This window comes from Meles meles, chromosome 6 (assembly GCF_922984935.1).
Source record: "Meles meles chromosome 6, mMelMel3.1 paternal haplotype, whole genome shotgun sequence".
NCBI classification, from domain to species: Eukaryota; Metazoa; Chordata; class Mammalia; order Carnivora; family Mustelidae; genus Meles; species Meles meles.
The window spans coordinates 143,359,406-143,376,218 of NC_060071.1; the positions used below are offsets into that span (position 1 = coordinate 143,359,406).

General features: G+C 45.6%; 1 protein-coding gene across 6 annotated transcripts in view; it reads left to right on the forward strand.

Annotated features, from left to right (window-relative positions):
* The first annotated feature begins 12,135 nt into the window (after positions 1 to 12,135).
* PAPOLA (poly(A) polymerase alpha) overlaps positions 12,136 to 16,813 on the forward strand; it is a 58,913-nt gene continuing 54,235 nt past the window's right edge. The window contains exon 1 of one of the 6 annotated variants that reach the window (XM_046009282.1): positions 12,136 to 13,668. In XM_046009282.1, the coding sequence (XP_045865238.1) occupies positions 13,661 to 13,668 (8 nt within the window). In that variant the 5' untranslated portion in view covers positions 12,136 to 13,660. The remainder of the gene's footprint in view (positions 13,669 to 16,813) is intronic. The other 5 variants (XM_046009286.1, XM_046009284.1, XM_046009281.1 and 2 more) reach the window with 5 other exon arrangements.

The window sequence follows — 16,813 nt, forward strand, 5'->3', positions numbered from 1 at the left end:
TAATGTTAAGTGAATGTAACTGCACTGTCTTTTTTTATTATAGTAAAATACATACAACATAACATTTACCACTGCAACCTTCTAAAAGTATACAAGTCGGTGGCACTCGGCGCATCGGTTGTGTTTATTCCATGAAAGGGAGGTATATGCAAAACGACTTCCTAGGGCTGAGGGAGCAGAAGGACCAAAGAAAAAGGCTGACAAGCCCAGCTTGACAAGAACTGGTTTATTAAGGAGATTTATGGACAGAAGTATGTCTCAGGGTAGTCCCTAGACCAGTAGGTCCCCAAACACCCCCCCCCCCCCTTAAGAGCTGCTTTTATAGCCCTAGGGGCTGGAAGTCCACCCAGTTGGAGAACAGGTGTCTGTTGGGGCACATGGGTGGCTGAGTTGTTGAGCTTCTGACTCTGGATTTCTGCTCAGGTCAAGATCTCAGGGTTGTGAGACTGAGCTCCACTGGAGGTGGAGCCTGCTGGAGATTCTCTCCCTCCCTCTTTCTCCGCCCCCCCCCCCCTTTAGAACAACAACAATAACAAAGAATAGGTGTGTGTCAGAGTCCTATTTCCAGGGCAGATCATGGACCTTATGCCATAAGGGTGCACTTAAGGGTGTGGTTAAACAAAAGGAAAGAATGTGAGTGAAGGCTTGAGCTCAAGAAAAGTTGTCCATTTGTCCACTGTCAGCATTTGCCCAAGATGGTGTTGGCCTGGTTCACACAGCCCTGGACAAGCATTACCACTAGTTTTAGAACTTTTCCATCACCCCAGTGGAAATGCTGTACCCTGTACTATCCCTTCAGCCCAGCTCCTGGCAACTGCTAGTCTGCTTCCTGTCTCTACAGATTTGTTTCTTCTGGATATTTACATAAACAGAATCACTCAATATGTGGCCTTTTGTGTTTTCTTTCATGGGCATGTCTCCAAGGCTCATGCTGTAGCATGGATCAGGGCTTCATCCTTTTGATGACTAAATAATATTGTACTGTACAAACACACCACAGGCTCTTGAACCATTCATTTGTTGAGGGACAATTTGGGTCATTTCCATCTTTTAGATACCGTGAAATGCTGCTATGCATATTTGTGTACAGGTTCTTGTTTGAACAGCTGGTGTCAATTTGGGGGGGGGGGCAGATACCTAGGAGTGGAATTGCTGTCACACTTTAATTCTGTTTAACTTCCTGAGGAACTGCTGACCATCTCCGTAGTCGCTGCATCATTGCCACTCCCACCAGCGATGCAGGTGGATTCCAATTTCTCTGCATACTTACTAACGCTTGTTATTTTGTGTGTGCACGTGGGGGCACATGTGTGTACATGCTGGTGATGCTAAGGGGTCTGAAGTGTGTCACACTGTGACTAAGCATGTTTGCACATGTCTGCTGGTCATGTGTATATCTTCTTTGGGAGACGTAGGTTCAAGTCCTTTGCTCACTTCGTATTTGTCTTTTTGCTATTGAACTGTACACGTTTTTTATATATTCTTCATGCAAGACCCTTATCAGATATATGATTTGCAAATATATTCCTCTATTCCATGGCTTGTCTTTTCACTCTCTTGACAGGTGTCCTTGAATGCACAAAATCTCTTTATTTTGGTGACATCCAATTACCTCTTCTTTTGCTTCCCTGCACTACTTTTGACCCTGATACTTTAATCAAAGACACTAAGTAAACAGAACACATCTTCAAGTTTGAAGTCATTAGCCTTCATAATACTTACCTTTGCTGCCTTCATGATGGATACATTTCATGACCTTGCTTCTTAGTTCACTGAGAAAACCCAAGCAATCCAAAGAGCCGTTCTATCCTCCTGCTACAAACTAGCTCTGTTTGCCTTCTGTGCTTCCATCTGGGACCAACTCCTGACTTGTGCCCGGATGCCACCCTGTCTCACATCATCAGATGCTGCTCCTAGAACTGCTCTTCTCTCTCACAGCCGGATTTCTCCCTCTCTTCTGGATCATCACCCTCCACTTCCAACTTAATGTACCAGCTCCTACACTTCAAAACAAAACGAGGGGCACCTGAGTGGCTCAACTGGTTAAACAGCTGCCTTCGGCTCAGGTCATGATTCCAGGGTCCTGGGATAGAGCCCGGCATCGGGCTGCCTGCTCAGCAGAGAGCCTGCTTCTTTCTCTCCCTCTGCCTGCCACTCTGCTTACTTGTGCTCTGTCAAATAAATAAATAAGATCTTTAAAAACAAACAAACAAAACAGAAGAGGAGACTGAAACAGATTAAAATGCAAAAACCTTCCTTGATCCTTCCTTGACCTCTGCAGCCTCCTCCAGTCATGGCCCCAGTATCCTGTCCCTCTTTAGATCAAGGTTACCAGTGACCTTCAAGACCTCCAAATCCAACTGTCAAATCCTACTTGACCTCTCCGAGTATTTCATCATTTCCTCCTTGAAACCCTCTCTCGCCTCCACCAGAATGCTGAAAGCAAGGCAGATCCAATTTCCAAGCACACTCGCCCCTCCCCTCCACGCAGCTCCCGCAGGCCCCATATCAGGGATCAGCAATTCCACCCTTCCAGTTGCTCAGGGCCCAAACCTGGTGTCACCTTTGGCTCTTTTCCCCTTATCCTCGCTCAGTTCACCAGTACCTCATACTGGCCCAACTTTTGCAACATATCCTATCCGCCTGCTTCTCACCCCTTCAACACTAGTGTCCTGGCCCAAGACGCCACCATCTCCCACCTGGATTGCTGCTGTCACCGGTCCCTGGGAGGCTCCTTCCTGTGACTGCTCGTAACATAGCAGGAGGGGGATCTTTTTCAAACAGATGTCAGATCCCCTCCTGGCCTTGCCATCTCATGTACGGTAGAAGGCGAAGTCCTGACCCAGCCTGAGAGGCCTTATGTACTCTGACCCTTTATGACCTCCCTGCCCCCTCACTTCGCTCTTCATTGCCAAGTGCAGTCTGCTCTGGGGCTGTTGCCCGGAATCCTTGGCCCACACATATCCCTGTAGCTCACTCTCACTACATCCTTGGCTTGGATCAAACATCCTATCCTCCGAGGGGCCTCTTCAGACCATCCTCTTGATGACATCCCACTCGGTTCCTTTTCTCTGCTTACACTGACATCACTTTATAAGCCGCTGTTTTTATTGTCTCTTTCCCCCACTAAAATGTAAGTTCCACAGAGGTGGGATTGTTTTTTGCTGTTATCTCTAAAGATGAAAAAGGTACATAGCACACAGTAGAAATGTAATATTAGTGAGTGAGAGCTATTTAGCTGAAATTGTTTATTTGTTTTACAATTCAAATCTCTAGTCCTTTGATGAAGTCCATAATACACATTTCCATAGGCTATGATGGGATATTTGACGAACTCTCAGGGTCACAAGGAGGCTTCACGAAGTGACACTGATTTTGGTGAATTCATAGAGAGTCTAGCCCTCTGCCAGGCAAGGTAAGAAGAGTGATCTCAGGCATGTCTTAGGTCAGGCAGGACCCACAGAGGCTGACTTGTCTTAACTCATCTCCTAGGAGACCAGGAGAGAAGACAAGAGTACGACTGGACTCACAATGAGACACACAATTGTTGAGTGGCAGGATACCTGTACCCATTTCCCCAGCACATTCTCTTCCTCGAAGCAGGTTCTCTGAGTAGCCGGCTGATCACAAGTGCTTGGGGAGTACAAAACCAGGACAAGGCACTGGCTTCCGCTAGCTTGATGTGTCCACCCCCACCGCACCTGTCCCGTGTTCTGGTTCTTCCTGACAAGGTGCATTTGCCCAGACTTTTGGGTGGTCAGTGAGTTTACCTCTGTGACTCCCCTTGACACATTCTCTCTTCAGAGATACTGACATATTCATTCTTCTGGGTCTTAGGTTAAGAGGCACTCTCTTTAAGGGCACTTTTCGTTTTTCTGGTTTGATTCATTGAGTCATTTTACAATTAAGTTCTTTGAAGGCAATTTTTCCCCTAAAATCGAAGCAGTCCAGCTTGTCACTGCTAAGCATCCTCTCTCTATATTTAGAACTATAATTTGGATGGACATATTCTTTTATTACTTAAAAGAGCTGGTATCATTTACAATAAACTACCTAGCTCCAATCTAAAAAAGATGTGGAAAACCTGCACATAGAGAATTATAAAACACTGTTGATCTTAATTAAAAATGAAATGGAGGAATAAACTATATTAATGCCTTGTAAAGCTCAGTACTGTTAATACTTCAATTCTTCCCCCAAATAATGATCTATAGAGTCAATGCAATCCTAATCAAAATTCTAGTGTGTTTCTTTTCTCTTTTTTGGTGGGAAGTGGTCATGCAAAAGAATCTAGGAGAGTCGGAAGGAACCACAGCAAACCTGGAGGACTTCACTCTCCAGACAGCAAGACTCATTATGAAGTCACAGTGATTAAGATCAGTGGAAAATGAGTCCAGAAGCAGATTCACACATTAATAAATCATCTGATTTATAACAAATTCACCTTTGCAATTCAATGGGGGAAAAAGTATGGTCTTTTCAACAAATGATGCAGGTCACTTTGGAGAGTCATGCATTAAAAACAACCAAAAAACCAAAGCCTCCCAGAAAACTCCCCAAATCCCAAAACCTAAACCCTTGACCTCTGATTCACACTATACACAAAATTATTTTAAAATGAATCATAGACCTAAACAGGAAAGTCAAAACAATAAAGCTTCTAGAATTAAATAAAACATAAGAGGAATTCTTCATAACCCAGGGGTGGGCAAAGATTTGTCAAGATAACACTGAAAGAGTAAAAAGTCAGGGGGTACCTGGGTGGCTCAGTTGGTTAAGCATCTGCCTTCAGCTTGGGTCATGATCCCGGGGTCCTGGGATTAACACCCTCCCTGTGTTCCCTGCTCAGCAGGGAGTCTGCTGCTTCCTCTCCCTCTGCCCCTCCCCACAGCTCTCAGGTGCACATGTTTTCTCTCTCTCTCTCAAATAAATAAATAATAAATAACATCTTAAAAAAAAAAGAAGTCAAACACCTGGCTGGCTCAGTCCAAAGAGTGTGTGACTCTTGATCCTGGGGTCACGAGTTTGAGCCCCATGTGGGATGTAGAGATTACTTAGATAATATTTTTTAAAAAGAGTAAAAAGCCAAGCTTCAGAACTGGGAAGATATTTACAATGCATACACATAGATATGCACAGACATGCAGTAGATATATGACAGAGGGCTTGTACTCAGAATATGTCGAAAAGTCCTCAAAGTTAGTAAGACTGACAATCCAATCTAAAAACAGGAAGACTTGAGAAACCACTTCATAAAAGAGCATATCCAAATGACCACTGAGCATACTGACAAGTGCTTAGAGGCAGTAATCATCAGAGAAATGCAAAGGAAAACTTCAGGGGGCTCCCGCACAATATTGTCGGATGGCAGAAATTAGTTGGGACTGTTTACATCAAGTGTTGGGGAGGATGTAGGGCCACGGGAACACACACATGTTGCTGGCGGGACTACAGATTGGTACTACCCCTATGATAGTCTTTGGGAGTACTTACTAAAGCTAAGCACGGGTACACACACCGTCCAGCAATTCCACTTGGGTATATGCCCAAGGGGGAGGAGTGCTTATGTCTACAACGAGGCACGTACAAGAATATTCAAGCAACATTACTATAAAAGCCCCGAACTGGAAAGAAAAAACCCAAATGTCCCTCAAAGGAGAAAGGTATACTGTGATATTTACAATAGGAGAAAGATACAGTGACAGTATAGTACACAGCAATGAAAAAGCATGAACTGTCACTCCCTCAACAAAGTCTCGCACACATTCTGTTGAGTGAAAGAAGTTACACGCAAGGGTGGATAGTGTGTGAGACTCCATGCGTATGAAGTTGAAAAACAGATACAACTAGTCCGTAGTGATAGAGGTGAAATAGGGGTCATGTGGCAGTGATGAAACGACAGAGGATTATTCTGCTGGGGGTAATGAACATTTTCTCTGTCCTGATTCAGGCACTAATGACATTAGAGTGTGCACAGGATAAAAATCGACACAGCTCAGTAAGCACTGTTATGGGGGGGGGGCGTGTTAAGCACAAAGTCCTTCATGCTTATACATGTTACTGTTTAAATGTACTTTAATCATCTTTTTAAAAGGAACTGGTATTCTACCTTAAAAAAAAAAAAGAAATATACCATGTATCCCAAACTAAAAACAAAACAAGCTAAAAAAAACAAAACAAAACAAAATAACTCCTAAAATGCAGACCTGTTCATAACCAGAGAGTTCCTGAGATCCAGTTTAGGAAAGAAAAATGCCATCTGAATTCACATTAAGAAAAATTAGTCTTCTGTGTGAAAAAAATTGAAATTAATCAAAATGCCATTCAGATTACTTTTTTTTGGGGGGGGGTTTTGGGTACCCTACAATATTGGGTGTTATATACAAAATCAGTTTAGTGGAGAAGGAAGGCAGACTCTGAGATGGCCCCCAGTGATCACTGCCTAACGGTATTCATGCCTTTATGTACTCTCTTTCCTTTGAGTGTGGGTGGAACACAGGATTTGCTTCCCTCCCATGGAATCCAGCAGATCTTAGGTTACCTAAGACTATATGAGATCATGCTAGCCGATCTTTTGCCTTGGGCTTACATGCTTTGATAAAGCAAGCTGCTCTGCTGGAGACCCACAGGGTTTAGCAAGCAGTCAGCAAGACACTGCTACCTTCAATCCAACAGCTTTAAAGACCTGAATCTTGCCAACAAACGTGTGTGGAAGTTAAGTCTTTCCACAGTTGAGCCTTCAGATGAGACCCCCACCCCCACCCCACCATGAATGTAGCCTGGTTAGAGACCCTGAATCAGAGGACCCAGCTAAGGCATGTCCAAATTCCTGATCCCCAGAAACTGTTGAATAAATGTGTTGTTTTTTTCTTGTTTTTTGAAATGTGTATTTTAGTTTGAAATTTGTGGCAAATTGTTACATAGCACTAAATAACCAGTACCATTGAAGATGCATCATTACTTTCTAGGAGTTAGCAACCTGAGATGATCATTGTTATGGACTGAATGAATGTCCCAAAATTCATATGTTGAAGTACTAACTCCCTCTATGAGACTGTATTTGGAGATGGGGCCTCTAAGGAAATAATTAGGGTTAAGTAGAGTCTTACGGGTGGGGCCATGACCCAGTAGGATTAGGTCTCCTTAAAAGAGACACCAGAGAGCTTGTTCTTCCCTGTCCCTCTCCTTCCCCTCCCCCCCATCACCTCTCCCCTACTCCCTCTCCCTGCCATGGGAGTACAGTTGAGAAAGCTGCCATCTACAAGCCAGCATGAGTATCCTCACCAGAGGGGGGCCACGCTGGCATCTTAATCTTGGCCTTCCCAGCCTCCAGAACTGTGAGAGACACATTCCTATTTAAGCCACCAATTCTGTGGGATTTTGTTACAGCAGCTCATGCTAAGATAATTACCAACTGTTTTTGTTTTAGCCAGATTACAGAATTGAAAATGATTGAAAGGAAAAAAAATAATTGAATGGAAATACTGGGCAAATCTAAGTCGCCTTTAAAGAAGCAGAAACAACTTAATTCTTAAGTGCCAATATGTGCCAAGCATGGTTTTGTGGTTTCGGCTTTCAAACAATACACTTAGGGTTCCTATCTTCATGGAGTTTAGATTTTAGTAAGGGTAACAATAAACGGGATAAGCATGGAGGCTCTGAGCAGCAAGGAGCTGGGCATTTTTAAAGATTTTATTAATTTATTTGAGAGAGAGCGCAAGCGTGGAAGCATGAGCAGGGGGGAAGGGAGAAGCAGACTCCCCATGGAGCAGGGAGCCCAACGCGGGGCTCGATCCCAGGGCCCGGAGACCATGACCTGAGCCGAAGGCAGACAGTTAACCGACAGCCAGCCACGCCCCCCTAGGAGCTGAGCATGTTTAAGGAAAAGAGGCCAGTTGGGTTGAAGCAGAGAGAGGAAAGGGGCAGAGTTGGAGATGAGGTTAGAGGGAAAATCCAGAGCCAGGTCACCGAGGCCTTGTAAGCCACTGTCAAGTTTGGTTTTATTCTAAGAACAAAGGGAAGCCACTAAACTGGGTTTGATATTTTTTTTATTTTGTAGTGAGAGTGTGATAAAATCTAAGTTATGTTTTCAAAGTCCAGCTGCTGTATGGGGATGACTGGAAGGAAAGCACGAAGAGAAGCAGGAGAAGAGCGCGGAGGCTGCCCCCAACACCCAAGCGAGAGGAGACAGCGGCTGAGACCAGGGTGGTGCGCAAGAGTCAGAGAAGGGGGTGGTTTCTGGGGGATCACCAGGAGATGACGATGGTTTGTCCATGGGTAGCAAGCAGGAAGAAGAAATCCAGGAGACTGACCTGCTGTTCTGGCTTCAGTCTGGGAGACCTCTGTGCTGTCGACGAATGGCAGAGACTAGAGGAGGCACAGGTTTGGGCCACTTCTCATCAACATGCTACTGAGCTGCTTCCTTTCGGGCAAATGGTAGTCAAGACATCTTTTCCTTTCCTTTCTTTCTTTTTTTTTAAAGATTCTACTTATTTGAGAGGTGTGCGGAGAGACAGAGGGAGAAGCAGACTCCCCGCTGAGCAGAGAGCCTGATGTGGGGCTCGATCCCAGGACCCTGAGATTTCGACCTGAGCTGAAGGCAGGCGCTTAGCCGACTGAGCCACCCAGGAGCCCCTAGTAGACACATTCTTTAAAACATAAACTCATTTACATCTAAAAGGAATTAAAAGAATTTAAAGAAAAGATAGCTTAAGGATATAATCCGCACTAGATGGAAGTGCTTATGCTACTCTTTTTACTCGAGGGACTCATAAATCCAGTTAATCTTGGTTAAAAATGTTTCCCCCAAATTTCTATTTAAATTCTAGTTAACATATAGTGTAATATTGGTTTTAGGAGTAGAATTTAGTGATTTCATCTCTTATATGTAACACCCAGCGCTCAACGCAAGTGCCCTCCTTAAAGCTGATCCCACCTCCCCTCCATCAACCGTTTGCTCTCCATAGTTAGGGCTCTTAGGTTGGTTAAAAAAATTCAAAACGTATGCCTCATTAGTCACCAAATGAATCTACTGTAGTTTATTATTGGGATAAAAATCTCCATATCATGGGCGCCTGGGTGGTTCAGTCATTAAGCATCTGCCTTCGGCTCAGGTCATGATCTCGGGGTCCTGGGATCAAGACCCACATCGGGCTCCCTGCTCAGCGGGAAGCCTGCTTCTCCCTCTCCCACTACCCCTGCTTGTGTTCCCCCTCTCTCTTGTGTCTCTTAGAACAGAGGAAGAGGTTCTGTTCTCAAAAACATTTCTGTCCATTTCTTAAATTTGAATGCACTGTGGACCTGAGAACCAGCTTAGGAATTCTCCCTACTTATGACATTGTTCTGTGGAAAATGCAATCTGAATGATCCCTAAGACAGCAGTAGGAAGTGCCATCCCCCATGTCTGTAGTCAGTAGAACACAGGCACTGTGGTAGGGCGCGGGCTGCGGGGATGGGGCAGCAGCTGGAGGGCGTGGGCAGGGCTCTGAGGACAAGCCAGGCAAGGCTAATAATAGGGGTCCTGTCTTAACCAGGTACACTGGTCACTGGCTTTATCTCACGCTCCACTTTCCTTGGCTCAAGTTCTGTTCTTTTTTAAATTATATATATATATTTTTTAAGATTTTATTTATTTATTTGACAGCGAGAGAGAGAGAGAGAGAGATCACAAGTAGGCAGAGAGGCAGGCAGAGAGAGAGAGAGAGAGGGAAGCAGGCTCCCTGCCGAGCAGAGAGCCCGATGCGGGACTCGATCCCAGGACCCTGAGATCATGACCTGAGCCGAAGGCAGAGGCTTAACCCACTGAGCCACCCAGGCGCCCTCAAGTTCTGTTCTTTGGTGGACCCTAAATGTTGGGGATACTGAACACCTAGCTTATTACCCACTCATGAAGTTTGGGTTGGATTAGACTGTAGTAATTGGGTGTATGGAGGGCCCTTCCTTCCGTGCTGAACTGAAACATGACTCCAAACTTGCTTTCAGAGTTTAAAATCACTATCTCCAGCCCTGACTTCTCAGCTCCTGAAACATGTTTTCACTCACCTGATGGGCATTTCTAAAGGACCCCCAGGCACTTCAGAAAAACCATACCAAGTGACTCTCATGACCTCATCTACTCACCCTTGTTAGTTACCCTTGTTTCCTATTCACTGGTAGCTCCCTCCACTAGGTCATCCTCCCTAGAACGTCTGAAATCATGACTTTTTCCTCTCCCTCCCTTCTCACATTCAGGATTAACTACATCTCCCAAATCTCTCTGAAATCAGTCTTTTCTTTATTTCGAACATCATCATCTCTTACTTGAACCCTGGCGAGATCCAAACTACCCTCCAGCTTCAAAAGCTCTCCCAGTTCAAATTTGTTCCTACCTTTTGAGTGATCTTTCTGAAAACATAGATGTGATCTCATCACTGCTTTCAAACTTTCCATGGTTCCCCCATTCATAAACAAAGATAAAAGCTGAATCTTCTCGATGGCTCCAGGTCTCGAAGGCCAGTCCTCTGAAGCGAGGCCTTGTTTGACCATCTTACCTAAAGTTGACCTCCCCCGTAATTCTTTTACCTGGTTTATTTTATTCATGGTTCTTAATACAACCCGTAACTTCCTTGTCTGTTTATGGGTTTATTGTTTGCCCCCACTTCCCAAGAAAATATGGTCTAACTGGGTCAGGGATTTTGACTATTTTTCAAAGTGGTAAGCGATCTCCCAGCTTAGCACAGTGATGGTGCGTGGCAGGCGCACAACGTTCTGTTACACAAAGGCCCCCCATTATCTGCCTCTCAGTCCTTGGCAGCTTCATTCCCACCACATATCTGTGGTCTAGTTACTTCAAAAGTCTCTCTGTCTCCAAATAAACTTTAAGCTATTTATACTTTCCTTCTTTTTTTCAAAGTTTCCTGTTATGCCCTTCTCCTCCTGTTCCCTTATTAAATCCTAACTTTTCTGTCAGTGTATTTTTAATGGTCAAGCTTTTTTTATTAAAAAAATTTTTTTTATTGATGTGTAGTTGACACATGCTGTTAGTTTCAGGTATATAACATAGAGATTTGAAAAGTGTATACATCTACCAGAATATTTCTATATATGTATATATATATATTTTTTAAAGATTTTATTCATTTATTTGTCAGAGAGAGAGGCGGAGAGAGCAGGCGAGCACAGGCAGACAGAGAGGCAGGCAGAAGCAGAGAAGCAGGCTCCCTGCTGAGCAAGGAGCCCGATGTGGGACTCGATCCCAGGACGCTGGGATCAAGACCCGAGCCGAAGGCAGCCGCCTAACCAACTGAGCCACCCAGGCATCCCAGAATATTTCTATATTTTTAAAAAAAGATTTTATCTATTTGGGAGTCTGAGATGGACAGAGAGAGAGCATGAATGGGGAGGAGAGGAAGAAGCAGGCTCCCAACTGAGCAAGGATCCCAGCACAAGACTTGATCTCAGAACCCTGGGATCATGACCTCTGCCAAAGCAGATGTTTAACTAACTGAGCCACCCAGGCGCCCTATCAGGACATTTCTAAAGTCACCTTGGGAAATCTACCTTGATTCTACCAAGTATACTTCCTTCTGTCTTCAGCGAGTAACATGACATCTAGCACATTCCAGGTACTAAATAAATATTCATTAATTGCACTATCTCGCTGTCTCATTCTAGAGAAGGCTCAAACAAAATCGGTGTGGAGCACCTGTAGACCGAAAGCACAGAGGTTTCAACCACCATGTCTCTTTCACTGCCTTCTGAGATGCCAAGTGGAGGACAGCCTTGAGCTCAAGAAGTTCCCATTCTCTAATGTGCAACACACATCATCAGTGCCTATCTTTATGAGCAAATTTTAACACCACAGCCTTAATGTATTTTATTGAGTTCTCTGGATCTCAGCTTTCCAAACTTTTAAGGGCAGGTCTGCTACTGGGTCCCCCAAAACCACCTTGATGACAAGAGGGTAAGGGAACAAGTGGAAGTGAGACTCAAGGACAAGCCTGTCTCCCAACAGCGCTGTTCAACAGAGGGCCATGCATATAATTTAAAATTTTCTAGTGGCCACGTTTTAAAAGGAAGCAGATGAAATGAACTTTAATGAATTTTTTAATATATCCAAAATACTATTTCAGCATGTAATGAATATAAAACGCAGATATATTACATATAAATATAATACATGAATATAAATATAAAATGAGATCAGTTAGGGATCTCATTCTTTTGTTCCTACGGAGATCTCTGAAATCTGTATTTTGCACTCAAGCTACATCCTAAATGGACTAGCCTCATTTCAAGTGCTCAAAAGTCACATGCGACAAATGGCTATAGCCCCGGACAATACAGGTTTAGGTCCTGTGCTTCCTCCACTCAGTCTTTATGCCTCGACCCTTGTCAGACTAGATGTGCTGTGAAAGCAGGTAATTCCTTTGCCAAATTTCCTGAGGTTATACAAGCCCATATTAACCTACTTAAATCATTTAGAACGTTATCCTTGCCGTGTTTATTTAATTCCTTCCCGCCCCTCCGTAAACCCTGCGTGTGACACTTTAGAACACGTTCTAATTAGCAGAGGGAAGGGCTGAGTACCAGAGTCGGGCTCAGGCACGAAGACTCCAGCTTTGGCTGGGGGGGTGGCGAATGTGCTCCTAGGTCCCACCCCAGGTCCCACCCTAGATGAGGGCTGCAGAACAGTCTGTGCTAAAATCCCCGTGGTTCCCGCCCTCGATCCTTCCACTTCAGGCCAGCTTTACCGGGAGGTTCCAAGACACCACCCGCTGGTAAAATCAGCTCGTGTTCCAGAACTCGGTGTCATCACAGCGCTGCCCCGCAAATCCATTCATTCAACAAACACTTGTTGAGCGCCTGCGTACACACTTTGGTGGACAGGTCGGCCAGCAGCCCGAGGGGGTGGACCTCGGTCTAACGGAGGGGGAATCCCAAGGACGAGCCCGTGCTCAGCGCTGCCCTGCACCAACCAACACATGCAGCAGTCCACACGGCCCCCGGAAGCAGGTCTTACTCTCACTTCGCAGGACAGCAGGAAGAGGCCGAGTAACTTGCGGCCACCCAAGGCGCCGAACCGAGCGGCCGCGCCCCAAGCCCAGCGCTCGGGCGGCTCACCGGGCACGCATGGGCGCCTGGGTCCCCGCCGAGCGCCGCCAATGACGCCGTTCGAGGGGAGGTGCGGCAGCTGCGACCTCGGCGGCGAGAGCGGCGGCTCATTGTGAGGTGCCGTGTGGTGCTCATCGGCGACAGGAGCGTCCCCGCTCGAGGAACGGACAGCCACCGGAGCCTCCTGCACCTCTCCTAGCTGATACCCGACACCCACCGCGGAAGCGCGACGACTTTGGGGCGGAAATTACCATACCTCCGACCGCCTCACGAACTACCGTTCCCGTGAAGCTGCGCGGCGCCGGATGGCCTTTGCGCAGGCGCGCGCACGGCGTGCGTGGCGGCGTCAGCAGTTCTAGAACGTTGCTGTGGTAGCGCTCGGGCGCCATGTTAGGACGAAGGGGAAGGAGGAGAAGCGCTTAAAGCGGCGGGAGCGGTGCGGGAGTGGGGTTGGACCCAGGGCTGAGGCAGGCCCCCCCCTCCCTCCCGCCTCAGTGGATCATGCCCAGGGCGGCAGCGGCGGCGGTTGCGGGGGGGAAGTGACTGGGCGGTGCCGGCGCAGGAGACGATGCCGTTGTAAGTGATTTGTATTCTGTTTTCTCTCGCACGCCGGCGGGGCTTTGGGGGCGTCGGGGGAGGGGGGAAGGGGTGGCGCGAGAGCCGGGTCCTCGCCCCGTTGGGGAGGCAGCGGCGGGAACGGGGCTCTTCCTGTTTCCTCACCCGCTCGCCGCCGCACTTCCCCTTGTGCTCGGTTCCCGCTTCCCCCCACCCCTTCCTGGCTCCACGGCCGTGGGGCCGGGGGCCTTCCCCTTCCGGAACGGGCGGGGGAGCCTGAACCTGAGTGCCCTCGCTTCTCCGCCCCGTTCGGTGGGGCGGGGAAGAGAAAGAAAAAACAAATGCCCGGCGGCGGGGAAGGCAGGCCCGTCTGGTTGCGGGGTCTGCACAGGGCGCTCAGGTTCACACTCGGCGTCTGTCCGGCTCGTTTCGATGCTTCTCTTCCTGGTCTGCCTCCGCCGCGTCCCTCTCTTCCTCGCGTCTCCAAGATGACCACATCGTGCGCGGAGTGAACCCACTTCCACGCCCGAGCTCGCACGAGCACTAGCTAAAAAGCCCAGTTGTGAGCGAAGAGCCTCGCTCTCTAGAAGCCTCGCCGCCGCCCCCCCCACCCCGCCCCCGGAACCAGCCCAGTCCTCCCCAGGCTTCCCACCGTCGGCAAAGGGGCACTTGCCAGGGTGTCCTGCGCAGCGCGTTGGGTTAGGTATTGCTGTTTTGATCGGCTGGTCCGAGGTGTTCTGCCTCCTGCACTCCCCGTCTCCAGGGGTGCCTGTAATTTTTCTGCGGGTAGACTTAAAGCTAGTCCGTCCTTGCCTTCTCATCTCACTAGGTGTGCGTCTCACACTTGCTTACCCTTGCAGCATTTTTAAAAAAGTTTCTGTTCTGTTTCGAAGAATGAGATGTAATCTGCGTCCTGGTTGGGATCGAAAGTAGATTACAGCTTCTCTTCCCTGCGTGTATCCAGCAGTGGAGAGGCCTAAATGTGAGACTGCATTTCTTCCATTTTTGAACATGCTAGTGTAAGCGTGCTCCTTTGAGACGAGGGACCGAATTTTCTTCTTTGTAGGCCCCAAATGAACCATGTAATTGACACTCGAAGTTTTATGTGCAAAATAAAGGTTTTATGATTTCTAGACACCTAATACAGCACCTCAGGTTTATCTGCTTTTTTTTTAAAGTTTCCTTTTTCGCAGATACTACTGGTTATGGTTTTAGTTTTATTTATGCTTCTCTGTACGTGTACGTGTGTGTGTGTGCAGGTGAGGCTCTAACTTCGACAGGCTTTAAGATACCTATTGCTATTTACACGGTATTTTTAAAAATCATGCTCTTCCTCCTTAACCACTCCTGTCATTTTTAAGAGGCCTGTCAACATATTTCTGTAAAGGACAATATTGGTTAGTTTTAAATAAATATGCAGACATAAAACCTTATAGTCTATAAGATCCCTGTTAATTGATTCATTTATCCTTTTATGAGTAGAAAGACACTGGGGATACGGATTTTTTTGTGTGTGGCATTTTTCAGTTCAGCCGAATTTAAAATAAATAAATGTTTTTAGTGATGCCATGTGACTTCTTTGTGTTAGCTCACATTTTATTGCTGTGCTTGAAAAGCAACTTTGTGATGATCGTCAGTATTAAAATTTGATAGTGATAGGAAATGTACAACTTAACAGGTTTTAATTAGAGATAAAAGATAATTATATCTTTTTCTCCGGAAAATAAAAATACTTTTATAGCTATCGTTTCCCGGCCTTCTTTGAGTAAGGGAGGTGTACATTTTCTGTAAAGACCTAAGAGCATAAATTTTCTTGGAAGTTCAAATATATGAAATGGAAGACAGTTTAGACAGCACATTCACATATGGATAATTGGCTTTCCAGTGTGTTTTTTGAAATGTGAACAATATGCCCAGTATTTCATTAACTGTCCCTTTTTTAACCCTAAGTATACTATATTTTTAAGTAAACAACAAAAAGATCGGACTGCCTAGTTAAATAGGCCTTTTCCTCATTAATCAGCTTTCTTTGGTTTTCATATTCTGGTGTCACATTGCCTTTCATTTCGTTTCTTTGGAGTTTTGAATTTTGATTTCCAGGCTTACCGTGCTTGGTGTTTCCACCTGCTTTTTAGTATGCCTGTCCTGTTAAATTTGGGTGGGATTGTGGAGTAGGCCATAGTTGAGCTGTCAGAAGGGGTTAAATAAAAATAGATTGTTGAAGTTTCGGTCATGACAGCATTATGAACAAGTGCTCATATTTTGTCTAAAACTCATATGTAATATTATGTATAATTTTGAAAGGCTGGTATGATTTAAGAGCCATGGTGATGAAACTTCCAAAAATTTTGGTAGTGTTTAGGATCCATTAATACAGGGCTTCTCTGGTAAATACTGTTGACAGTTACGGCCAGATAATTCTTTGAAGGGGGCGTCTCTGTGTTGTAAGGTGTTTAATAGCATCCCTGGCCTTTACCCACTAGATTTCAGGAACCCCACACCCCCATCTCTCCAGTAGTGACAACCAAAAAATGTCTCCAGATGTTGCCAGATGTATCCTGGCAAGATTATCCTTCTTGAGAATCACGTGTTATTGATAGAGTATTAGGCCTTTCTGGGAACTGTATTCTGATTTCTGCCCTACTCTGCTGGATAGATCCATTATTTGCATCAGCTGAGTTCTGACTATCACAAGTTGAAGTTAAAGATTTTGAGGAGAGTAACCATCCTCAGTGACCTAGTGCTTCTACCACATTCATAGAATGTTGTTTAAGTTACTAGAAGAGATATTTAGCAAGACTTGGGGGAGACAGTAGCTTTTCTCCCAAATATTTGGGGCTGTCAGGAAAAAAGAATCAGTTTCATGAAGTCATAGCAGGTAGAACTGGGCCATCTTGGTGGATGGTAATGGGTACCGGTGATTCTCACATTGTGATCTGTGGAACTACGGGGATCTCAGATCCTTTTAAGGAGTACAAAAAAATTCAAACTGTTTTCATAGTAGTGCTGAAATGTTATGTCTTTTTTATTCTAATAACATTGCATCGATGGTGTGAAAGCAGTAGTAGATGATGCTGTTCTTGCCTTAGGACAAATCGAGGCAGAGGCACCATATTGTACTAGTAGTCATTGTATTTCTTCATTACACACATAACACACACTTTAA